Below are 26,521 nucleotides of genomic sequence, written 5' to 3' on the forward strand. Positions count from 1 at the left end.
GTCTCACTATGTTGCCCAGGCTGGTCTGGAACTCTTGGGTTCAAGCAGTCCGCCCACATCAGCCTCCCATAGTGCTGAGATTATGGACGTGAGATACCGCACCTGGCCCCCTTTCCCCTTTAAATGCGCTTTTCCCTTTAGGTTATGAGACAGTACAATAGAAGGAGCATGCTCGTCCCCATGCTTCCACTGAGTCTCCATGTGATCTTGGACCAGCTAGTGGTCTAGACCTCAGTATCCCTTCTTATAAAATAAGGATGTTACAGCTCATGCAGTCTGGGACTCCAAATCTTGGACATATTAACTCACTTGAGAGACCACCAGCCTGGTCAGCAGATCACTGTGTTTTTAGTAAATCTGGAATTGTAAGATTAACACTTCACACCACGTAGGGGAATAAAGTTGTTGCTCTCACTGCTTTGTTTGAGTGACTTTATACTTTGTCATAATAAGTGATAAGGTGATGGGAAATGCCTTGCTAGCATTCACACTGGCAGTGATAGGAAAAGAATGAAAACTGGGCATAATCACATGTTAGAATTGCTCAGCAGTGTTGCAGTTTTACAATTAAATGCTTGTACCTAAAGAAACACCTTTTCAGCTTAACATTCCTGCACATGGCAGATATGCAATAAGTATTTATCAGTGTTGAATTATCTGGAACATTCTGGGCCCTAACTAGAGGTTTTTTAAGACTTCAACTATCGTTATTACAAAACAGACCATCATTCTTATATTGGCACTTGTCTTATACCTGGAGATGGGACAGCAAGACTGTATTCTGTTTTGTTTCTCATTGGCTAGACCAGCAAAGGAGGATCTCACTGTTTTCCAGAATTGCGTGTTGGTGTATTTGAAGAAATCGTGCCCATGGGGATCAGCCCCAAAAAGATCTCCTACAAGAAACCTGGTATGCTTGTTTTTAGAAGATTGTGCTTTAATTCACAGGGACAAAACTTGATAGACAAATAAGAAAGCTGGGCACCGTGATCAGTAGCAGTCATGAGTCCTCTCTAAAGCAGCTGTGGGGTGGCTAACCCTTGGCTGCGTCCAGTGCTTACGCTGTTTCTCTGTGGTGCTGTGGTGATTGAAGACTCACCTCTTAGAGTGATCTATCTTATTCTTCTTGGTGATGGTTCAGCAAGTAGTTGTTTTCTCTTTCCAAAGACGGCAAGCAGTTTGGGAAGAGTGTAATTATTACTTGTAAACAGTTCGTCAGCAGAATAGAGTATGCAGGCCTTTTGCTACAGGAAGCAAGTTGCTTTCAACACCAAAGCAGTTTTCACTGTGCTCTAGAATGTTCTTTCCCCATCTTCTCCATGGTAAATGGTTGAAAGACATTTGTTTGGCAGGTGTTTTGGAGTTTTATTATACTTTTTACCATGAAAAAATTTAAACATTAAAAAAGTAGAGAAAATAGTATAGTGACGTTCCATGCACCTATCATGCAGCTTTAGCAGTTAACTGATTCATGGCCAGCCCTCACCTATACCCCATCCCTTCTCCCATCTTGGTTATTTTGAAGGCAACCCCAATGTCAGGCCATTTCATTTATAAATATTTTTAGTAGATATCTCTAAAAGATAAAAATATGTTTTAAAAGATGTAAAACGATATCACATCTTAAAACATTTTAACTGATTCCTTAACATGTTATCAAATATCTAGTTGGTTTAGTCACTCAATTCCCAGTTGTCTTATATTTTTTAAGCTTCGTTTCTGTTAGATTTAAATAAGATTCATTCATTGTGATTCATGAGTATGTCTCTTTAAGTGTCTTTCAACCTATAGATTTATTTCCGTTTTTTCCCCCCTTGCAGTTTATTTTTGAAGGAACTGGGTCATTTGACCTTTAGAGTTTCCCATAATCTGGACAATACTAATTGTATCTCCAAGATGTATTTCTCTGTCCTCTTTATTTCCTGTAAGTTGATGATTAGATTTAGAGTAGCGCTAATAGAAATATAATATGAGCTACATAATTTCACATTTTCTAGTAACCACATCTTTAAAAGTAAAAACTAGATGAGATTAATTTAATTAATATGGTTTTCTTAATGCAATATATCAAAATATTATTTCAACATGTAATCAATAGAAAAAATTATTAGTTTGCTTTTTGTTCATGCTAAGTCCTTGAGATCCAGTATGTATGTCACCCTTATAGCACAAATACTTGCCAGTCACATGTGGCTAGTGGCTACTGTATTGACAACTCAGGACTAGAGACTTGATCAGATTCCGATTTGATTTATTTTTCTCCCGCCACCAAGACTACATAAGCACTATTGTCTTCTTTGATCAGGAAGCACAAAGGTCTGGTTGACTCCATGGTGTTCATTTTTAATATGTAAAGATTTGAAAGAAGTCTGAGAGTGAAGCCAGGGGGAAATGGATACAGGCATCTGGGAAAGAGACTCATGCATGGGGAGATGAGGGCCAGAAAGAGCTGTTGTCTGCTTACTGTTCCCATCTTAGCAGGAGGCAATGTGACTACAACTTTTCCTAGGCACTGCAGGACATTGCAGGCAGAGAGTGGGCTCTAGACAGTGCTGTCATGTTTTCACTTGAAGGAAGTTATTTAAAGGGACCTCTTTTTTATTTTCTTGAGACAGTCTTGCTCTGTTGCCCAGGCTGGAGTACAGTGGCATTATTTCAGCTCACTGTAACCTTTTCCCCCCCGGGTTCAAGCAATTTTCCTGCCTCAGCTTCCCAAGTAGCTGGGATTACAAGTGCATGCCACCACACCCGGCTACTTTTTGTGTTTTTAGTAGAGACGAGGTGTCGCCACACTGGCCAGGCTGGTCTCAAACTCCTGACCTCAAGTGATCTGCCCACCTCAGCCTCACAAAGTGCTGGGATTACAGGCATGAGCCACCACACCTGGTAAAGGGACCTCTTTTAAACACATCCATGCTGGTCACTGTCCCAACAATCCTTCTCAGGGCCAGTAGAGCAACTGCAATCATAGCCTAAGCAGGGAACAGGTTTCATTTCCTGCGGCTCCCTGCAGGTAGGAGTCTTAGCAGATTTCCATGCTTTTCGTCCCATGTTTGTTTTTTTGAGATGGAGTCTCACTTTGTTGCCCAGGCTGGGGTGCAGTGGCACAATCTTAGCTCACTGCATCCTCTGCCTCCCAGGTTCAAGTGATTCTCCTGCCTCAGCCTCCCGAGTAGCTGGGACTACAGGCATGTGCCACCACGCCCGGCTAATTTTTTTTTTGTATTTTTAATAGACAGAGTTTCACCATGTTGGCCAGTTTGATCTCCAACTCCTGACCTCAAGTGATTCGCCTGCTTTAGCTTCCCAAAGTGCTGGGATTATAGGCAAGAGCCACCTCGCCCATGCCTGGCCTTTTTTTGAGATGGAGTCTCACTCTGACGCCCAGGCTGGAATGCTCACTGCAACCTCTGCCTCCCAGTTTCATGTAGTTCTCCTGCCTCAGCCTACTGAGTAGCTGGGAACTACAGGCATATGCCACCACACCTGGCTACTTTTTGTATTTTTAATAGAGATGGGGTTTCACCATGTTAGCCAGGCTGGTCTTGAACTCCTGACCTCAGGGGATCCACCCGCCTCAGCCTCCCGAAGCATTAGGATTACAGGTATGAGCCACCATGTCTGGCCTACGTCCCATGTTTGAATCTCCCTTTCCCCCCCATTCTTTTTGTATCCATGTAATTATGTGACAATACCTTATATAGAATCTGGCCTTACTCCATTCTCTCTACAACTGTAAGGCAGGTAGCAATCCAGATTCCTTGGCCTGGCTGTGGGCCCTCATCTCTCCTTGGTGTGGAGCAGTTTCGTTGGTTGTTGGGGTTCTTCTCTGAGGGGAATGAGGCTCCTTTGGTACTGTAAAGCTTTATAATGAATGGTGGGTAACTGAGTCACCAGAGACCCTGCCCATGAGGCATGGCTATCTCAATGCAGATTCACCAAAAGTTCCTCACAATCTACTGAGATGTCTGGACCCCCAAAAATAGGGAAATATTTCTGTCCTAGAGAGTTACAAGGCAAAGAGCCCCAGGAGACTGAGGTTCTCTCCTATTAGTCCCTTTGTATATATATTTTTTGAGACAGGGTCTTGGTCTATTGCCCAGGCTGGAGTACAGTGATGTGATCATAGCTCACTGAGGCCTCGATCTCTTGGGCTCAAGGGATCCTCCTGCCTCAGCCTCCAAAGTGGCTGAGACTATAGGCACACACTACCATGGCCAGCTGATTTTTTTCGATTTTTTTTGTAGAGACAGAGTCTCACTATGTTCCCCAGGCTTCCCTTTGTATTTTAATACTTATCCATCTTCTAGCTTTCTTGTCTTTTTCTCTACTTTACTTTCTTTCTCATATGTCATTTCTGTTGTCCACCCGTCTTGCCCTTTTCTCTTTCACTTATGCACACACACTTAGACACATTCTTCTTGCCCCTTTGCATTAAAAATGTATCTATTCCAAATTTATTCCATAACTTTTTGTGCACACCTGCGTTTGCCAGGGTTCTTAACCTTCAACGTGGGTTCGACCTTGATATAGAACAGTTTACAAAGCCTGTAGTCAGCCACATACATGCGCAGCTCCTCCGTGTACAGTGACAATAGAGCAGTGGCCATTTCCTGACCTACTAGTGACCATACAATGGACCAGCAAATTCACATGGCAATTTAGATCCCAGTTGCCTGGTTTTTATCACTAGGATTAGGCCAATTAAGAGGATGCAAAATTCTTTGACTAGTTATTTCTAAACTACCAGGTCTCCATCGCCTTCATTTTAGGAGGAGGGAAATTGAGGATACCTGGAATTACTGGAATTACTAAATTATTTCATCATAATCATCAAGTAGTGTTCTTTTTAGACAGTTGTAATTACGAAGGGAAGAGGTTAGGGTGGAAAGAAACAAAGCAACATGTAAGTCAGGTTGGGTGAGTTGTGATTGGGTTTTGGGTTTTTTGGGTTTTTTTTCTTTGTTTTAACATAATTTTTTTGGTTTGATTTTAGGAATCCATTTATCCCCAAGTGAATTTCATAAAGAAGTAGAAAAGTTTTTATCTCAGGCAAATCAAGAACAAAGTGATACTATCCTTCTTGATTGCAGAAACTTCTATGAAAGCAAAATAGTAAGTAAAAGCCGGAATTGAGTTCTCTAAATTGGTAGATCTCCCCATTCCCAAAGTATGGTATATTTCCCAAGGGGACCTTGTGTGTGCCCACCTGTGGCCACATGGATCTCCTGCCAGTACTAGCAGCTTCACAGAAAACCCAAGTCCTAAAACTCAGAATCTAGTGAGAGAGTCTAAGAAAATATGAATTAAAGACATCTAGGCACATAATATACTTAGTGACTCCCATGAGCCTGCCTTTGACATGTATCAAGGATCTTGCAAAGTTGCCTTTTGGCAGCCTCTCCAGTTCCCCTAAGGACCCTGGAAAGGTGACCCACAGCCCACCAGCCTCGGTTTCAAGTTCAGATCTTGAAGTTGAAAGGTCAGAGTAGGGATGAGAGTAGCAACTGGCAGGGGCTTCTTTGCTAAGGTAGGGTTTGTTAGGTACAAAAAGAACCTTCGTTCCTACCAGGTATGTTTTTGTGATAATTTTCCTTTTGTTGCTCCTATGTTACAGGGACGATTCCAAGGCTGCTTAGCCCCAGACATCAGGAAATTCAGTTACTTCCCTAGCTACGTTGACAAAAACCTAGAACTTTTCAGAGAGAAGAGAGTGCTGATGTACTGCACCGGGGGCATCCGCTGTGAGCGGGGTTCAGCCTACCTCAAAGCCAAGGTGAGCCACCACCCCAGGGCACTGTGGGCATGGCGGTGAAGGAGACGGCTCCACCAGCAGCATATGTGGAGCTATCTGCTGCCCGCAGTACTCCCCACCCCCAGGCAGCCAAAGCATGCCTTCACCCCTCGTATGGCTGTAGCATGGAGTTCATAAGTACAGAATCTGAGGATCTTTAATCTCAAGATATGAAAAACACTTAACAGTCTTAGAGACTCATCAAATGTAAAAGGGAGAGATTAGTTAACATCTCCCTTTTCCTAATCCTTTTGCTTGATCCTGAGAAGAGCAAATTCAGTAACATTACATGTCCCAACAGGTGTCTTCCTATATTTAGGGGGCAGCAAAAATAGTTGGGCTTCCCAGGATCTAGAGGGTGAAGGCCCTGCCTACTGTCATCACCCATCCCCCTAGGAGGCAAGATCTAGCCAGTTGGTGCCTTGACCCCTTGGTCAGCAATTCCTTAGTGTACCGCCGTGGGAGCCAGGAGCCCCTAACTAATAGCAGCGGCCATGAGTCCTCCACGTCAGCGCTCCTCGCCATGCGCCGCTCTTCCGTGGAGCATCTTAACAGGTCTCTCTGCTGGCTCTTCAGATTTCCTGTTGTTTTTCCACACCTAGGGAGTGTGCAAGGCGGTGTTCCAGCTCAAGGGTGGCATCCACAAGTACCTGGAAGAGTTTCCCGATGGCTTTTACAAAGGGAAGTTGTTTGTTTTTGATGAACGCTATGCTCTGTCCTACAACAGTGATGTGGTGTCAGGTAGGTCAGCATGGGCTCCAAGCCCAAACTGAAATGAAGCACATTGTCAGTTCACCATTCTAGAAAAATGACACAGGGAAGACAGGCCAGTGCTCATTACTGAGCACTGAATAATCAGGGAAAATAAGTACATTGTGCCACCATTTTCCTAGCATTGCAGCTGAGAGAACCCTAGCCCAGGAGTCAGGAGGCCTGGGTTAGGATTCTGGCTTCACCATTCCTAGCTGGACAAGCCTATTAACATGGGGATCATCTCACCTGCCCTGCCTGCCTGCCTGCCTGTCTGCCTGTCAAGAGTTGGACTACTGGGCTAATTCAGGGCTCTTAACCTGGAACTGGTACGTGTAATTTCAGGGGTTCTGCGAATTTGGATGGGAAAATAATTGTATCTTTGTTTTCAATAACACCTCACTAAAATGAAGTGTTTCCTTCAGTTATGAATGTAGGCAACAAAACCAGTTGTACTAATGTACCTGTGACTTTGTCTTCAGTAGGATTTACAGTACTTTCATATCATGTTTCAGTTGCCTCAGATACCTCAAAATAGTATTTATACTCATCACTGCTTCAAAATGAAAATAGTTATTAGGCCCACCACTAAGAGTTGATATATAATGTGTTAATAAATGGCACATCTTATTATATATCACAGACTTTGAAAAATACTTTGATATTTTGTATTTCTGTATAGTTGGTTTCCTTTGTGATCTTACATGTTTATGCATTTAAAAATATTTTTCTTGGTCAGGCACAGAGGCTCATGCCTGTAATCCCAGCACTTTCGGAGGCCAAGGTGGGAGGATTGCTTGAGCCCTGGAGTTTGAGACCAGCCTGGGCAACATAGCTCACTATGTCTCTACAAAAACTTTTTAAAATTAGCTGAGCATGGTGGTGTGTACCAGATACTCAGGAGGTTGAGGCAGGAGGATTGCTTGAGCCCAGGAGGTTGAGGTTGCAGTGAGTTTAAATCATGCCACTGTACTCCAGCCTGGGCGAAACAGCAAGACCCTATCTCAAAAAAGTTTTTCTAGGCCAGGATCTATAGGCTTCACCAGACTACCAGGTAAATCCATAGCACACATGACTGTAGGAACTCCTACCTCTCTGTGGACACAGGTGGCATGCACATTTGAGTAAGATTTGAGTTTGATTGTCCTCTCCCTTACTTTCTTGGTCTTATTTTCATTTTAGTGGTTTTATCTCTATTGATCACTACTTCTGATCTGTTTTGGAGCTAGATGGAGTATAAATTCTCAACAAGTAGAAAGAGTAGATTTGATTTTATAGAGGTTATATTGGCTGAACTCGATGGGTACCTGCGTGTGAGTATGAAGGAGAGAGAGAAGGCTCAGAGGTAGCTTAGATAAGCAAGGTAAGGAAAAGTGAGGAAGAATGATGTTATCAGTGGTAACAGGAGGTCATCAGGGAAAAACAGGTGGAGAAAGAAGATGGTGTGAGTTTTAGGAATCAGATGGTCAAGTGTCCTAGCAACAGCAGGAGAGACGCAGGCCTCGGGGAGAGGGGTGTGGACTGCAGATGCTCACTGTAGGTGGGTTATTGCCTGTATTTAGGTGTGTTGTCCCCACTGGAAAAGGGAATGATCAAAGGGGAGAAGGCCACTTAACAAGGGGGTTGGGAGGTGTTTGGCCAGCTTTGGAATAGCTGGTGAGAGAGAGAAACTTTCATTACCATCTAGTTACCACCTGTTCTCTAGATGGGAAAAAGGAAAAAAAAGTAAATACTGGAAGCAGACAGTTCCCAGAAGTCACCCCCCAAAAAAAATAAGCTGGGTGGTGGGAGTGGTGGTTAGTTGTTATTGCTGGAAGACAGAAGACTTACTATTTGGAAACCTTCCCCAGGTTCCACAGATCTTTGAGATTCTAGTCAGCAGAGGGAGCAATGCCTGTCCACATGTGTGTGAACGCATGTGTTTATAATGATGGTTTTCCTTCCTCCCCAGAGTGTTCATACTGTGGAGCCCAGTGGGACCAGTATAAACTCTGCTCCACTCTCCAGTGCCGCCAGCTTGTTTTGACCTGCCCTGCCTGTCAAGGACAAGGATTCACAGCCTGTTGTGTCACATGTCAAGACAAGGGGAGCAGGAAAGCTTCAGGCCCTATGCAAGACAGCTTTAAAGAGGAATGTGAGTGCACAGCCAGACGGCTGCGCATACCTAGGGAACTTTCGCGGCACGTGCAACGGCCTGTGAGCCCAGAGCCAGGGCCTGATGCTGCTGAGGATGGGCCAGTGCTTGCGTGAGCAGCACCTTTGGCATTTTCCCAGGCCCTTGGTAAAAGTAGGTTTGGGGTGACCATACAGAGAAAGCATGGCGAGGCTGCAGAAACAGAGAAATCGGGATACTTTAGTGCTGGCCACTGCCAGTATGGCAGCCGTCTGCACTTCACAGCGGGAGGGGAGGAGTCGTGTTGTCTACCACTTACCTGAGACATTCTGATTTGGATGATGCTAGAGCACAGGAAAAAGGTGAGCTGCATGGAATCCCAAAGCTGCTGAGGGATAGAGCCTGAGCCTGGTGGCCACAGCATCCCCTTTCTTTGCCATGCAGCTGGGGCTGTTAGTAGTCATTGTCCTTGTCAGCAGACCTTCTACCCTGGTGGCAAACATGTGAAAGCTGTGGCCCTGGGAGTGGCCTCCTAAAACAAGCCACTAAGGTCATCTGCCATCTACCCTTAATCTCTGTCTCTCGCCTGAGGGGAATCTGCAAGCTGTGCATTGGGCTTACCTCCTGCTTTTGTAGAAATAACCATCCTTTGGTATACATGGAGGATAGTTCCAGAACGCCTGAGTATACAAAAACCCGTGCATACTCAAGTGCCACAGTGGGTTCTACAGAACCCACATATGTGATAAATCAGCCCTCCATGTACACAGGTTTCGCCTCCTGCCAGTACTGTATTTTCAACCTGCATGGTTGAAAAAAATCCATATATAAGTGCAGCCATGCAGTTCAAACCCATATTGTTCAAGGGTCAACTACAGTTTATTGGAACAGCCACACCCATTCCTTTACACATGATCTACGGCAGAATTGAATAGTTGCAACAGACATGATGTGGCCTGCAAAATCTGAAATATTTACTGTCTGGCCTTTTACTGAAAAGTTTGCCAGTCCCTGGTCTAGACCAGCAACTCATCTGAGAGAGGCAGAGGTGGCCTTAAAGATGTGGCCTTCTTCATTTTCTGTTGGTTTGGTTTCTATGGGAGGTTTCCTCTAATAGCTCTGCTTTCCCCCGCACTTACTCTCTTAGCTTTTAAATGTTCTCTCGGAGCTTCATATAAGCTCGATGACATTTGAGCCCCAGTTTTTAGATCAGCACCTGGAATACATGACACATTCTTACTGAGGTCATCCAGCACTGCCATGGTGGCTGCCCAGTCTTCTGGCCAGTGTGCCAGGCACATGTCCCTGTCACACAGGTTCCAAGAAACACATACGCAGCCATACATAGACCAACAGATTTAATATTATATTGCAGTTTTCAGCGATGCAGAATGCAGCTGCAATTGTGTTTTAAGGAGAAGCCAAGTGGGGATGCTTGTCCCTGCAACATGGTGCCACTTCTGGGCCATGTGCAGCCTCAGTGGACACTCTTCCATAGTGCTGAGGCCCTGGCCCCACCTCCAGTTACCCTATACTGCCTACTGCCTTACAGTTCAGTGTGCAGGCCTTCACCTTTTCATTACCAGCCTCTCTGCTCAGTGCTCTGGAGTTCTTGACCTTGTCCTTTATCATGAGATTTGCTGAACTCACTAATGAAAATAACTCCCGAAAGCAACAAACAAAAATACTAGTTTAACTGGCACTGTGGTATATTAAAAGGCACAAGGGCATTGTGGCTTAACACTTTTGCTGGATCCCAAGAGACGCACATGCTGTTAGAAACAGATCTGGCAGCAATACTAGTATTACGCTTCAGTGTAATCATCTTGGGGTGGTTTGGCTAGGATTTCCTAATTCCTTGATATCTGGATTTTCTTCACTGTTGTCCTGCAGAGGCTTAATATACAGGTGTAAGATCAGCAGCGATTTGTCTAATAAGTGATGAGATCAGTAGCTGAAGTCTCTAAGCTGGGCCATTGCTAAATACCATGGCCATGTTGGACTGGAAATTTATCCCTCTAGTGTCTTACCTCACATAAGCCATTTGCCCACTGTGCAATATAGAAAGGTGTTTTCAAGTATTTGGTCATAGATTTTCACATCCATCATAAGGTTGGCATTCAATAAGGCAAAAGTTCTTTCTAACTCCAGTATTCAATCGTACATAAATCCCAAACGTTTAAAGGACACTCTGGGACATGTTTGTTGCCTGGGATTGGTAATGAAAAGTTGGTTTTCAAAACTTGAAATTTCACCATTGGTTTTTTTCCCTATCATTTCTGCATATCCAGCAAAAGGAATCTCATGTTCTGTGATTCTTGGCAGAGTTCTGTGGCTTTAGTCTGTCTGTCTGTCCTGAGGGGAAAATTGTGTTCTTAATCCAGTAATCAATTTGGCAACTTTAATCTTGAGGTTTTTAAAATTCCAAGGAGGGTTAATAAAGAATGATAATCTGTTTTATTTGCTAATAGCTAAGACAAATTTGTAATAAAGTGTTTTATAATACTTCAAAAGCATGTGGAAGAGTGTGCTGTTTCTGTCACACATTGTAAATGCACTTGAAACACCACACAGCAAGGCCATTGAAACTGGGCTCCTGGGGCTAAGTCGCTGCTTCTGGAACATCATCTTCAGTAAGATCTGCTGGTTTGGGGACTTCTAGTTTTTAAATAATAACCAGACTCAACTTCTGTGACTAAAGAAAAACTTCACATTAACGATATTTTATAAAATTTTCAACTACAACCACTAGTCAGCCTAAAACCTTAGTGCATAAAGAACTGAACCACAAAAGGGTTTCGTGCTGCCAGCATTTTGCCTTCTGGTTTCCCCTGCAGAGTACAAGTCATCAATAGAACACGTCCAGTTCAAAGGCATGGTCTCCACCGCCACACACTAGACACCACTCCGGCACTTGGGAATGATGGGCCCAGTCAGGTCCGCGAGCCTCCTCTTCCTCACTGGAAAGGAATGGAGATAAGATATAAGGTACTTTTCCCTGTAGACCAGGGACCACCACTGTTGCTCTGAGAAAGCACTGTGAAGCCTTGCACTAATTAGTTAACAGAGTCTGACGTCTGTTGTTCTGAAAGGACAGTGTATGTGAGTTGTACAACAACCCTCCAGTTCGTCAGTGTTCATTGATGAGGGTCTGTGGTAGTGGGGTTTCATTCACAGGTAATCTGCTAAATGGCTGACCACACAGTCCCAGTTTAGAACTCGGCTATTTTCTTTGCTTACAGAAACCCCAGTTGAAGATCTTTACTCCAGTTCAGGTAAGAGTTAAAAGTTTAGTTTTCTTAATGAGATTAGGGTCTTAACCAGGTGGAAACATTTCCCCCAGCTATGACTGGGAGCTCCTGGCCTACCTCCTGCCTATGTCAATGAGAGTTTCCACCCCAACAATTACCCTGCAGTATCTGTATCCCCTTATGTTCAACCTTGCCATTTTCCCCAGGGGCAAGACAGTTAAGCTCAACACTGTTCAAGTGACAAAGTAGTTAAATGCCATAAAGAGGAAAGCACTAGCCAGGAGGTTGCAGGCTGGAGACGTTAGCTTACAGGATGATGAGGATGCGGGGAGGGGCAGGAGGGGCTCTTTTGTCGTAATAAGGGAGAGTGTTTTGAAATTAATTGTAGTGTCTGCAGATGAAGACCAAGCAGCAAGCTCCATCAGCCACAAGAGAAAGGTCAAAGAAGTCTGTAGAGCCAGTAGGTGGCAGTCGAGAGGCCTGCTGGTGTGGCAGAGACAGGAAGCTATTGTGGAGGGAAAGAAAGTCTGTCTATACTTAGATGTCTTCAGGTTCCCGAGCTGAGGGGGTAGACCTGCAGCCACCAGATCGATGAATACGAGCTGCAACAAAAACCGAATCAGCTTGTGCATGACACTGGCCATACAAAGCAGACCCACACGGGCGGCGAGGCCAGCCCAGTTCCTGAGATGATCAGAATGTCTAACTTCTTAGGGGTGGATGTGCAGGGACAAAAACCAAAACCCAAAGAGCACAAGAGGTTTGCTCAACATGACCACAGAGTTTACATGAACCAGACTTTTAAGCATCTCCATGGTAGCTGTGCAGGCATGCCCAGCAGGGCCATCCTCATTGCCTCATTGGAGCCCCTCCAACGCTGCTAGAATGTTTGTTACCATTCCCATTTTATGGATAAGGAAAGTATGGCAGCGAGGGTATATTTCTTTCTTAAAGCAATAAAGCTAATAACCAAGCCTTTTTTTTTTTTTTTTTTTTTTTTTAGATGGAGTTTCACTCACCCAGACTGGAGTGCACTGGCACAATCTTGGCTCACTGCAACCTCGCCTCCCAGGTTCAAGCAATTCTCCTGCCTCAGCCTCCTAAGTAGCTGGTATTACAGGTGCTTGCCACCACATACGGCTAATTTTTGTGATTTTAGTAGAGATGGAATTTCACCATGTTGGCCAGGCTGGTCTCGAACTCCTGACCTCAAGTGATCCCCCCTCCTCAGCCTCTCAAAAGTGCTGTGATTACAGGCGTGAGCCACCGCGCCTGGCTAGAACCAAGGCTTTTGACTCATCTTGAGCCTCAGTCCAGTGCCTCCCTCAGTAGATTTGAGCCTTGTGTGGGTAGGGTTTCCATATCCATTTCTCATCTGATTCTCACAGGGAGGATTAGCTTCATCTCTCTGCAGAAGAAAAGCCCCAGTCCCTGAAAGCTGGCAGCAGAGCCAGGACTGAAATCCAAGTCCCTGGCCTATGGTTGAGGGAACAGAAAGGACTCCAGGGCTTGATGCGGGCGTTCTTTTCCATTACTTGCCGTCATTGTGTACACTGGGTCAGATCTGTGTGCGTGGTTCCCCGTTCCCCTGGCACTGGCTCTTTTTTTTTTTTTTTTTTGAGACGTAGTCTCACTCTTGTCACCAGGCTGGAGTGCAGTGGCCCGATCTTGGCTCACTGTAGTCTCCACCTCCTGAGTTCAAGCAATTCTCCTGCCTCAGCCTCCCAAGTAGCTGGGACTACAGGTATGCGTCGCCACGCCCAGCTAATTTTTTTTGTATTTTTAGTAGAGACAGGGTTTCACCATGTTGGCCAGGATGGTCTTGATCTCCTGACCTCGTGATCTGACCGCCTCGGCCTCCCAAAGCGCTGGGATTACAGGCCTGAGCCACCCCTCCCGGCCACCTGGCACTGGCTTTTTCAGGGACTGGATGGAGAGAGGGGAAAGGCATCCATTTATTCGGGTATTATTTTTTTCCCTTTTTGATGAAGGAAGTTGAGACCAAGAGAGGGAGGTAACTCATTCCAAGTTGCGAATAAGTCACAAAACTGGGAGTAAAAGCTGGGTCTCCCAGTATCCTCCTTAAATTCTGTCTGCTCTTTACTTTCTTTAAAAAACTCCTCACTGCTTATTGCAAGAGCCAGAGACTCCTTTTATTGTGAAAGCCAGAAGGGCTCTCCAGTCATCCAGACCAACCTCCATCTGCTGCTTGAACTCCTCTGCCACCTCTTGCCAAATTTGAACATTTCCATCATGTTTTTGGAAAGCACTTTCTATTCATTTAAATACTCAGCAGCATGTACTGAGTGCTGTGTGCCAAGCACAAGAATCAGAAGTAAAGACACAGCATAACAGGGACCAAGATATACAATATTTGAGAACTACTGTTGGATAAATATGAAGTATTAGAGATGCCCTGGCAGATCTCTGAGATATGAGAGGCATAAAGAAGGAAGTGGTCAGACCTTCCCAGGATGGCAGCTAACAGGTCAACTGAATTTTAAACAACAAAAAGGTAGAGGATAGGAAGGTTGGAGGCATTGGAAGTAACGACTTTCTAAGGGTAAGTTTTTCCTTGGTCACTTGGGGGCACTCAGGCTACCTGGAATGGTACTAACATGACAAAGGGATGGCTTCTTGAGGATGTTAATAGATGACGTCCTGATGGGACCATCACCCAATGTGGGGCACCCAGGCACTGGAGCCAGATTGCCAGTTCAAATCCTGGTCCTGCCCACGGATTGTGGGTAACGTTAATTGCCTACTTCTCTAGACTTCTGTTTCTTTCTTGTAAAGTGTGAATAACAATAGCATCTGTCTCACCTGGTTGTGGGGAGGACTACATGAGCTAATGAGATGGGAAGTGTTCAGAACAGTCTCTGACACACAGTAAGTGCCATGAAAGAGTCAGCTATTAAAAGACTTGGGAGTCATTTCAAGGGGCTGACTGAGAGCAATGGGAGCCCAGTGATGGTTCTAAGTGGAGGGGTGACAACACAAGCTTTGGAAGGAGACTTGAGATGAGTGCCAGGGGTGCCTTCCCTGGAGGAGCTGGGGGCCTGAGGATGTTGGAGGAGATGAGTGTGATGAGGGCTCAACATGCGGCAGGACACTGGGACTGGCAAGGAGGTGACTGGCTGACTGGGATGGAAGCAACATTTAGGAACAGGCCCAGATTTCTGGCTTGGGTAGCTGTGAGGAAAGGAATAGCCTTTTCTTTTTTTCTTAGATGGAGTTTTGTTCTTGTTGCCCAGGCTGAAGTGCAATGGTGTGGTCTCAGTTCACTGCAACCTCCCCCTCCCGGGTTCAAGCATTTCTCCTGCCTCAGCCTCCCAAGGAGCTGGGATTACAGGCCCCCAAGCCCAGCTAATTTTTTTGTATTTTTAGTAGAGACAGTGTTTCACCATGTTGGCCAAGCTGGGCTCGAACTCCTGACCTCAAGTGATCCGCCTGCCTCGGCCTCCCAAAGTGCTGGGATTACAGGTGTGAGCCACCGTGCCTGGCTGCCTTTTCTGAGATAGGTTGAGGGACTATGATGAAACTGATTTGGGATCCAGCAATCCGACTTCTGGATATTTACCCAAAATATTTAAAATCAGTTGAAAAGATGTTTCACGGCCGGGCGCGGTGGCTCAAGCCTGTAATCCCAGCACTTTGGGAGGCCGAGACGGGCGGATCACGAGGTCAGGAGATCGAGACCATCCTGGCGAACACTGTGAAACCCCATCTCTACTAAAAACTACAAAAAACTAGCCGGGCGAGGTGGCGGGCGTCTGTAGTCCCAGCTACTCGGGAGGCTGAGGCAGGAGAATGGCGTGAACCCGGGAGGCGGAGCTTGCAGTGAGCTGAGATCCGGCCACTGCACTCCAGCCCCGGCGACAGAGCAAGACTCCGTCTCAAAAAAAAAAAAAAAAAAAAAAAAAAGAAAAGATGTTTCACTTCATGTTGATTGCAGCATCGTTCATAATACCCAAAATAAGGAATCAATCTGAGTGTCTATCAACAAGAATGGAAAAAGAAACTGGGGGATATATGCACAATGGAATACGATTCAACCTTTCCTTTAAAAAAAAAAAAAAAAGAAATTTGTTCATTTGCAGTCACATGAATGGAATTGGAGAACATTATACTAAGTGAAACAAGCCAGGCACAAAAAGACAAATTATATGTGGAATCTAAAACAATCGAACTCATAGAAGCAGGGAGTAAAACTGTCATTACAAAAGCTGTGGGCAGGGGAATGGGGAGATAATGGCCACAGGATACAAAAATCTCAGTTGGACAAGAGGAATAAGGTGTTTTTTAAAGCTCTATTACACAGCATGGTAAATATAGCTAATAATAGTGTATTATACATTTCAAAATTGCTAAAAATAAACGTTCTCACCACAAAAAAGTATTTGAGGTGATGATATGCTAATTCACTTAATTTTTCCACATTGTATTCATAAATCATAACAGCAATTTGTATCACATAAATATACACAATTACAAATTGTCAATTGACAATACATTTTATTAGAAATTGCTTTGCAGTGTGCTATGTCTGGGTTGCTTGCTGCAAAGGTCTTCCCTGAGAATATTGTAAAATGGTGACTTTCCCAGGAAGGGATCTTTTCTGTTTTTAAACACGTTACTGTCCCTCCACACGATACCCCAACCCACACAACTATCAACTCAGAGGCTGCAATTCAGATTTTCTAAGTAGAGAGAGCTGCAGTGGCAGATACAGAGGACCTGAGTACCATGCTTGGCCTGGCTTTTTGCTATAAATAGTGTGGAGATGACAGTCATCTGAGGTATTGCTGTGGGAAAACGCAGATGGGATCCACAGCTTAGCTCCTCCCTGGCGCCCTGCAATCACGGAACACTCTCTTTAGAGTTTGGTGCACAGGGTGAGGAGGACCGAAAACGCACTGGTCAGGATGCATCCTGGGCATACAGCCTGTCTGCAGAGCCAGTCCCTGTCCCCATAGCCTTGGGGACTGAATGTCCCTCAAGGAGGAGCCCAAGTACTGCAGAGGCCCCAGCCATGGGCAGAGGGCCAGCAGAGGCAGGTGAGAGTGAGCAGGAGGCCTGAGAGGCCTGCTCGCTTCCCAATCTGTGCTCCCTGCTGCCAGGCCTTCTAACAGCCTCACTCCCAAGGAGGAGCTGGCAGGAGGCTTTTATGATACAAATATTCAGTTGGAAAACATGAAGTCTGTCTACTTCGTTGTGGCATTAATGTAGGATGCAAATAATCTGTTGTAAAGTCAGGAGGAAGCTGATGCACTGCCATAAACAAACATTTCTCTTAGAAAAATTAGCAGATGGGCGCAAATTTCATTTTAAAGCTAGAGATCCTACATCACCAAGTAGCACTCTGTTCCCTGTAATCACTGAGATGATTCATCTCTAATTCCTTCTGTAGGAAACCCCAAGGGAGCAGCTGCCCACAGTTCCCTGGGGTAACCCAGAGGCCCATTTTTATCACCTGGCATCACCATCCAGGAAACTGCCACAGTTTCTGCTTCCCGCCTGCTTCCATCACCAGGTCCCTGAGCTTGACATTAAAGGCCTTGGGCTGCAGCCACCCACACACCTACCCAGTCCCATTCCTTGTGAACATCCCATATACTTTCAGTTGTCCTGCCTTTGCTCATGCTGTTCCCTCTGCTGGGAATGCTCTTCCCGTCCTTCTTTGTGAACTCCTATTTTTCCTTCTAGCTCTTACTCCTTATAACAGTTCCTCCAGTTCTTTTAGATCCTTCTGTCTCTCCTTTGTACCCCCAGCACTACTTCATAATACTTCTAGAACCCCCAGAGGGATGCCTCTTGACCTCCTCCATCAACCTATCTCTTCCTTTCAAGGCTGGCTAAAGCCCCATCCCCAACCAGGATGGTTTGCCTAACTGGCCTCTGTTTCCATAAATCATTTCCTCACTTTGTTTACATAGAATTTGTAGGCATTCTTGAATTTTTAGGCATGCCTTTGAGTATTTTTCTTCCCCCTAAAAGGTTATAAAGCTTCTTCAGTCAGAGGTAGCCTTTCTGCTACCTTTGATTATCACCTAGCACGGTCCTAGGCACACAAAAGTTGCCCAGAAAATACTGTCACTAACAGCTGGTGTGACCTGACTGAGCTGCTGCCTAGACCCCTACCCCCACTCCAGGCTCCAGTTGCTTTCTAAGGGAGCTGGAGGGATAAGCTCTAAGTCCTCCTGGCTCTACCATTCTACATTCTTACAATGGCCTGTGAAAGTTCTTGGTGATGGGAGTCAGGCCTGAATTTTGGACTCTCAGATTCACAGGACTGGGAGTTTTCAAAGGCCATTTTGTCCAACTCCTAGATGATTCTGGTATCCCCCTGCAGCACCTGTGACCTCTGCTCATCTAGAGCCTCTGTCCCCAGAAACAAGACCTCCAGACCATCATGCCATTGGAGGACAAAAACTGGGTTAGCCCAGAGATAGGAGCCAAGGGGCACAGAAGAAACTTAACTGAGAGGGAAACAAATACGAGATTATTGCACACAGAGTAGAAACTCAAGGCTTCTCCATGCTGGTACTGCAGCCAGATCACACCTGGACCAACAGAGGCTTCATTGCTGGCCTTCTCCAACAATTCAGTTTAGCTGTGACATCTGTGGTACAATATAAGAATTATGATTCTTATTTGTGTTCGTTCTTATTTTAAGTAAGGACACTTCTGATAAACCAAGACTATGTGGACATTTTTTAAAATGAGCTTCTCTAAACCTGAGGCTCTAGAAAATAGTGGCACTTGGAGTGAGCAATGAATGAATAGCTCCTAGGCTGTGACATCCTTACAAGCAGGAATCTATAGAACTTTGGCATATGTTTGTGGAATTTAATAACTGAATCTAAAGTGTGTGTGTGAGTGTGTGTAGTCCTGTGGTTATCTGTGCATGTGGGGTCTGTGCACACCTGCCTTGAGCATACACCCCTCCGCACTCATCTCCATTCTTCGAGGGCTTCCAGGTAGTGACCTGGCCTCAGATAAATCACCAGGAAGTGACATACTTTGAGTGGAACATTCGTATTAAGCTCTTTGTGTTTTATTGAGGGTTGGAAACCATTGTGTAGAGCAGGTTTGAACCTGATGAAAAACTCACTGAAGACACTGTCCTTTAAAACACAAGTTTATTTCACGATTTAGTCCCAGAAAGAAGCTTTTTTTTGTTATTGTTCAAACTCATTATGCTTCCTTCTCTTCTGTGATAAGAATACTGTAACTTGGTTTGGCTTCCTCCTGCCTTGGTTCTAGGAAACTCAGGGCTGAATATAATCATCATTCATGTTAATGATATAGACCTACTGCTTTTCTTGGTTTTTTCCCCTCTTGTTTTCCTATAGCCTTGTCAGTCACGCTCCCTTTGTTGAATGTTATATCAAATTCTTTTTTGGCAGCCAGCAGGAATATACATAAGCGATAACTACACAGAGCTTGTGAACAACTGGCATCTGCAAGTAAGATCATGATTGCTCAAACTTTTCATTCAGTTGACTTATATGCCTATTTGTTCATATAGGTATATGATAAGTGTTCATCATCAAAAAATATTGTGATACTTTCATTTTCTTAAATTTTTTTCTTTTTAAACATTTCCTGATGTCTCCTTCATAATTACTTTTCCTTTTAGAAGAAAAACTATGCCTTTAATTGAGATTAAATTAATATACCCTACTTTTACTTTACTATGAAGTTGATGTTTTTAACTTTTATCTTAAAATCAATGTGAAGTCTCCTAGGCTCAGGATTTTGGTAGTCCTGTTGGAAGGTAGTTTTGGGATTTGGGGCTAAATCTAGACTGTGTGACCTGGAGAGGACGCCATGAGTTCAGAGAAGGGTATTCAGAAGAGGAAATACTCCCAGGGAGCCTTGTGCCCTCCCAAATTTCAGTTCCTTCTGCGAACACACTTACGTGTGCTCTGGGCCCAGCCTGTGCTGAGCTGTGCTTTGAGGAGGAGAGGACTCAGCCTTAGCTCCTAAAGTCAAGGAATTCATAGTCCAGGGTGGAGATGAGGTACAAACACAGAAAACAAGGAAGACGTGATCAGTGTGAAAATCAAGGCTCAAGAAGAATCAGAGAGGCATCTACAGAATTTTCCTTGACATCCCCAGCACAGGTGGAGGGAATAACAGGTCTATGGGCAGGGTAGGGAGTATATTTCTACTCACCAAGGTCATTGTTGTTCATCATTGCGTTGGATGCCCGAAGCCGGGGTCCCTGCTGGGTAAAGTGGTAGCCGAATTTGAGAAGCGTTGCGTTTTTTTCCAACATGCTCACGATTTCCATTTCCACTTTGTTGCCCAGGGGCTGGCTCTTTGGTCAACAAAACAAAACAAAACAAAACAAAAACACAATAATCACCACTCATTCCACGTGTATGGTGCCTAAACCACGTTTACCTGCGGAAACTCTTGAGTAGTGGGAGGGGATTTTGGCCTCCTCTCCAAGGTAGGGAAATGGAAGTTTAAGAGGTTGAAAGGTCACACAGCCAGGAGCAAATGAGCTGGGATTCACATTCAGATCTGCTGGATGCCAAGAACAGATCTTTTCACTGCTTTACAACAGCCTCTCTCTGAGCAGGTGCCCAAGTAAGAGCTCCACGACAGAAGAATATTTGAAGGAGGACCTTCAATCATCTAGTCCTAAGGAGACTTTTAAAATCCTGCTGTCTAGGTTACACCCCATACTATCTGAATCAGAATCTCTGGGCAGTGGGACTCTGATGGCTGTGTTTTTAAAAACTTCCCAGGAGATTTCAATATGCACCCAAGTTTGATAAACAGTAATTTAGTCTCTTCAAATCATAAATGAAAAAAGTGAGGCCCAGAGAAGGAAAAAGGGTTTTCCCAAGATCACATAGTAAGTTGACAATGCCAAAGTTAGCTTTCTAAAGCCCAATTCTGATCATATTATTACTAGTTCCCTGCCCCCAAATCTATAGTGAGCATCTGACAAAGATACAAAGAAAAAAAATCAGAACGATCCGACAGTGTTGGGAAGGATATGATGAGGATGTTCATCACAGTCTCAGTTATAATAGTGGGAGGAAAAGGGAGATAATTCATTAAGAGGCCAGGCCCAGTGGCTCATGCCTATTATCCTAGCACTTCGGGAGGCCAAGGTAGGCAGATGGCCTCAGTTGAGGAGTTCGAGACCACCCTGGGCAACATGGTGAAACCCCATCTCTACTAAAAATACAAAAAAAAATTAGGCGGGTATGGTAGCGGGCACCTGTAGTCCCAGCTACTCGGGAGGCTGAGGCAGGAGAATCGCTTGAACCTGGGAAGTGGAGGTTGCAGTGAGCTGAGATTGTGCCACTACACTCCACCCCAGGGGACAGAGTGAGACTCTGTTTCCAGAAAACAATAATAAATAAATAAAAATTGAAAGAAAGAGAATTCATCAAGAGAGTTGCTCACATAAATGATACTGCAACCTTACTAAATAGAATATGGGCAGCTCTAAAATAATGGTGCAAATCTTTGACCATGAGCATGGAAAGACGGCCATGAACCAATATTGAATGGAAAAAAAAAACCCTGGTCACAAAATAGGTGATTTGTATGTAAGGTTATCTATATTTTCCACATATATACATAATGCAGAGAAAAAACTTTGAAGTATACTGATAATGGTGGGATTTGGGGAGAAAGTTTTTGTTTTCTCCTTTATATTATTGTATTGTTTAGATTTTCTATTACCATATATAATAAAATAATAAAACATAAATATAATCTTAAACAGGTTGTAAAAGACAGACAGCTAACATCATACTTAATGGTTAAAGACTGAAAGTTTTTCCCCCAAGATTAGGAACAAGATAAGGATGTTTGCTTTCACCAACATTTTACTGGGGGGTCTAGACAGGATAATTAAGCAAGAGAAATAAATAAAATGCTTCCAGACTGCAAAGGAAAAAGTAAAACTATCTGTATTTGCAGATAATATAATGTTGTATATAGAAAATTCTAAGGAATACACACACACTCCTACACAAAATTAGTGAGTTCAGGCTGGGCACAGTGGCTCATGCCTGTAATCCCAGCACTTTGGGAGGCCGAGGTGGGTGAATCACGAGGTCAAGAGGTCAAGACCATCCTGGCCAACATGGTGAAACCCCGTCTCTACTAAAAAAAATAAAAATACAAAAATTAGCTGGACGTGGTGGTGCACACCTGTAGTCCCAGCTACTCGGGAGGCTGAGGCAGGAGAACCTGGGAGGCAGAGATTGCAGTGAGCAGAGATCTCACCACTGCACTCTAGCCTGGTGACAGAATGCGACTCTGTCTCAAAAAAAAAAAAAAAAAAAATTAGTGAATTTGGCAAAATTACAGAAAAGAAGATCAATACACAAAAATCAGTTGTATTTCTATACACTAGCAATAAGCAATCTGAAAATGAACCTGAGAGAATAATCCAATTTATAATAACATAACAAATATTAATTCTTCTTTTTTTTTTTTTGAGACAGAGTCTCACTCTTGTTGTTTAGGCTGGAGTGCAGTGGTGCGATCTTGGCTCACCACAACCTCTGCCTCCTGGGTTCAAGCAATTCTCCTGCCTCAGCCTCCTGAGTACCTGGGACTACAGGCATGCACCACCATACCTGGCTAATTTTTGTATTTTTAGTAGAGACGGGGTTTTGCCATGTTGACCAGGCTGCTTTCAAACTCCTGACCTCGGGTGATCCACCTGCCTCAGCCAAAGTTCTGGGATTACAGGCATGAGCCACTGTGCATGGCCATAAAGAATAAAATACTAATTCTAACTTCTTTTGTTAGAAATAAATCTAACAAAAGAAATATATGTATGACTGTATATATAAGTAAAGACTTGTATGTTGAAAACTACAAAACAACACTGAAATACATCAAAGAAGACCTAAATAAATATTAAAACATCCTATGGATCTTAAGTCTTCATGGATCAGAAGACTTAATATTGTTAATATTGCAATATTACCAAATTGATTAAAAGAGTCAATGCCATCCTTATCAAAACTCCAGGTGCCTTTTTTTTTTTTTTTTCCAGAAATAGACAAGCTGATCCTAAAATTCACATGAAAATGAAAGGAACACAGAATAGCCAAAACAATCTTGGAAAAGAGGGACAAAGTTGAAGAACTCACATTTCCTGATTTCAAAGTTGCTACCAGCTACAGTAATTAAGACTTTGTGGTACTGGCGTAAGGTAGATATATAGATGAATGGAATAGAATTGAGAGTCCAGACATAAACCCACACATCTACAGACAATTTCTTTTCAAAAAGAACATCAGGACAATTCAATGGGGGAAAATTATCTTCTCAAGAAATGGTGATGAGACAACTAGATATCCACATGTGAAAGAACGAATTTAGACACTACAAACAATACATAAAAATTAACTCAAAATAGATCAAAGACCTAAATGTAAGTGCTAAAACTATGAAACTATGATGAAAACATAGGTGTAAGTTTTTTGTGACCTTGGCAATGGTTTTTTAGATGCAACACCTAAAGCACAAACAACAAAAGAAAAAATAGATGTTATGCTTCATCAAAATTTAAAACTTTTGTGCTTCAAAGGACACAAGAAAGTGAAAAGACAACTCAAAGAATGGGAAAAATATTTTGTATTGACATTTGTAAAAATATCTGGTAGATATAGGATTTAAATATGAATATATAAAGAACTATTAGAACTCAACAGTAAAAACACAAATAATTTATAAATGGGCAAAGGATTTGAATAGACATTTCTGTAAAGAAGATAAAAATGGCAAATAAATGTATGAAAAAGTGCTCATCATCAATAATTCAAAAAATGCAAATCAAACCACAATGAGATTCCACTTCACACACACTAAGATGACTGTAATAGAAAAGACAGACAGTAACAAGTGTTGACAAGAATGTGGAGAAAGTGGCACCCTCATACGTTGCTGGTGGGAATATAAAATGGTGTCACTGCTTTGAAAGACAGTTTGGCAGTTCCTCAAAAAGTTAAACATAGAGCTACCATATGGCCCAGCAATTCCACTCCTGGGTGGAAAATAAAAACATAAGTCCACATGAAAACTTGTTCATGAATGCTCATAACAGCATTATTCAGAATAGCCAAAAGAAGAAACAGCCCAACTGTCCACCATCTGATGAATGGATACACACAACATGGTAGATCCTTACAGTGGAGTATTACTCAGCTAGAAAGGGAATAAAGTTCTGATATGTGCTATTATACAACACGAATAACCCTGGAAAACATTGTGCTAAATGAAAGAAGCCAGACACAAAGCCATATATTGTATGATTCCATTGATATGAAATGTCTAGATGAGGCAAATCCATAGTGATGGAAAGGAGGTTAGTGGTTGCCAGGGGCTGGGGGAGGGGATAAAAGCAGAATGAGAGCTAATGGGTACAGAGTTTCTTTTTTGAGTGATAAAAATTTTCTAGAATTAGATAGTGCTGATGGTTGCAGAACCTTGTGAATACATCAAAACCCACTGAATTGTACCTTTTAAAAGGATGAATCGTGTGGTGTGTGAAGTACATGTCAATTAGAAAAAATTTCACAGTAAAAAAAAAAATTAGAAAATGGGGAAAAGATATGAAGAGACATTCACTGAAGAGAATGTACATATTGCAGATAATCACATGACATGATGTTCAACATCATGACCTATCACAGAAATGCAAATCAAAATCACAATGAGATATCACTACATACCTAACAAAATCTCTAAAATAAAAATTAGCGACAACACCAAATGTTGGTGAGAATGTAGAGAAACTGGCTTAGTCATAAGCTATTGGTGGGTCTAGAAAATGGCACACTGTGCACAAGAGTTGAGTTTCTTAAAATGCAGTTGGACTCCTGGGTATTTATCCCAGAGAAATTAAAACATATGTTTACATAAAATCTGTACATGAATGTTTATAGCACCTTTATATGTAACAGACAAACCTGGAAACAACCCAGACGTCCTTCAGCAGGTGAGTGGTCAAACAAACCATGGTACATCCACACTGTGGAATACTACTCACCAGTGAAAAAGAGCAAACTATTGGTACACGCAACAACCTGGATGAGTCTCCATAGAATTATGCCAAGTGGAAAAAAAAAAAGCCAGTCCAAAATGGTTACATAGCATATGATTTTCATTTAGATAACATCATATATATAACATTCTTTAAATGACAAAATATTAAAATGGAAAACAGGTTAGTGGTTGCCTGGGATTAAGGAGGCAGGAGGAAGAGACAAGTGAGCTTGACTACAAAAGGGGAATATGAGCGATCCCTGTGATGGAAATATTTTGTATCTTGACTGTATCAATGTTACTATCCTTGCTGTGATACAAAACTACAGTTCCCACCTAAACTCCATAGAGTACAAGCGACCTCTCTGTTCCCTCCCTCCCTCCCTCCTTTCCTTCCTTCCTTCCTCTTTCTTTTCTGAGACAGAGTCTCACTCTGTTGCCCAGGCTGGAATGTAGTGGTGCAATCTTGGCTCACTGCGGCCTCTGTCTCCCAGGTTCAAGCGATTCTCCTGCCTCAGGCTCCCAAGTAGCTGGGACTACAAGCATGTGCCACCACACCCAGCTAATTTTTTGTGTTTTTAGTAGAGACAGGATTTCACTATGTTGGCCAGGCTGGTCTCGAACTCCTGGCCTCAAATGATCCACCCGTCTCAGCCTCCCAAAGTGCTGGGATTACAGCTGTGAGCCACCACACTCGACTCCTCTGTGTTATTTCTTACAACTGCATGCTAGTCTGTAATTATCCCCAAATTTTAAAAGTTTAATAATTAAAAAAAAAAAAACAGAAACCAAACAGAAATACACAACCACCTCTAATGGCTCCTCATTGCCAAGAATTGCTGCTATTTACTGTGTTCCAGACCCTGCCTTGTGCCCCACTTGCATGATCTCAGCTCATTCCCCCACTAAGCCAACAGGACAGAGCCCCATCTCCTCAGCCTGGCACTCAAGGCCCTCACAAATGATTCCTTGCTTTCCTTCTCTCTCTCCTTCCTTACTCAGCCTGTTTATCTCTGGCAGTCTGATAATGGCACCTGGTGCAGACAGAGGTCTACTCCTAAAAGCTTATGTGCCTCCACGTGGAATGCTTTTAGCCTCCCTGTATGTACATCCCTATTGCTTTAATATGCACTGCAAATTCCCCCTCCCCATGAGGCTTTTCCTGATCCTGACCCCAGGAAATGATCTCTCCCCATTCCACACTCAAGTGCACATTGGATGTCCCTCCCTACACCTAGCAGAGTCCATCTGCCTTACTTGAGTCACCGGCCTCTAGCTGTCTCACCAATTAGAACTGTATTGTCCAATACAGTAGCTACAGTAGCTACTAGTCACATATGGCTCTATATATCTAAATAATTAAAATGAAAACGATGTATAGTTCAGTTCCTCCATCCTATTAGCCACATTTCTAGTGCTTGATAGCCACTGGTGGCCGGGTGCAGTGGCTCGCACCTATAATCCCAGCACTCTGGGAAGCTGAGGCAGGAGGATCACTTGAGACCAGGAGTTTGAGACCAACCTGGGCAGGCAACATAGAGAAAATTCGTCACTACAAAAACCAACAAACAAATA

At 43.5% G+C, this 26,521-nt stretch overlaps 2 protein-coding genes across 3 annotated transcripts in view; one reads left to right on the plus strand and one right to left on the minus strand.

The window, feature by feature from the left end:
• Positions 1-11,172, plus strand: part of TSTD2 (thiosulfate sulfurtransferase like domain containing 2) — a 33,894-nt gene extending 22,722 nt beyond the window's left edge. Inside the window, exons 6-10 of the mRNA XM_033238027.1 lie at positions 805-910; positions 4,997-5,115; positions 5,618-5,776; positions 6,397-6,535; positions 8,496-11,172. Of these exons, the coding sequence (XP_033093918.1) occupies positions 805-910; positions 4,997-5,115; positions 5,618-5,776; positions 6,397-6,535; positions 8,496-8,794 (822 nt within the window). The 3' untranslated portion in view covers positions 8,795-11,172. The remainder of the gene's footprint in view (positions 1-804; positions 911-4,996; positions 5,116-5,617; positions 5,777-6,396; positions 6,536-8,495) is intronic.
• The window catches only part of TMOD1 (tropomodulin 1), a 92,946-nt gene continuing 76,421 nt past the window's right edge, over positions 9,997-26,521 (minus strand). Inside the window, exons 9-11 of one of the 2 annotated variants that reach the window (XM_033238028.1) lie at positions 20,090-20,234; positions 12,446-12,510; positions 9,997-11,617 (exon numbers count right to left, since the gene is read on the minus strand). In XM_033238028.1, the coding sequence (XP_033093919.1) occupies positions 12,446-12,510; positions 20,090-20,234 (210 nt within the window). In that variant the 3' untranslated portion in view covers positions 9,997-11,617. The remainder of the gene's footprint in view (positions 11,618-12,445; positions 12,511-20,089; positions 20,235-26,521) is intronic. The other variant, XM_033238029.1, reaches the window with a different exon arrangement.

This window comes from Trachypithecus francoisi, unplaced genomic scaffold, assembly GCF_009764315.1.
Source record: "Trachypithecus francoisi isolate TF-2019V2 unplaced genomic scaffold, Tfra_2.0 Lachesis_group16, whole genome shotgun sequence".
Lineage (NCBI taxonomy): Eukaryota > Metazoa > Chordata > Mammalia > Primates > Cercopithecidae > Trachypithecus > Trachypithecus francoisi.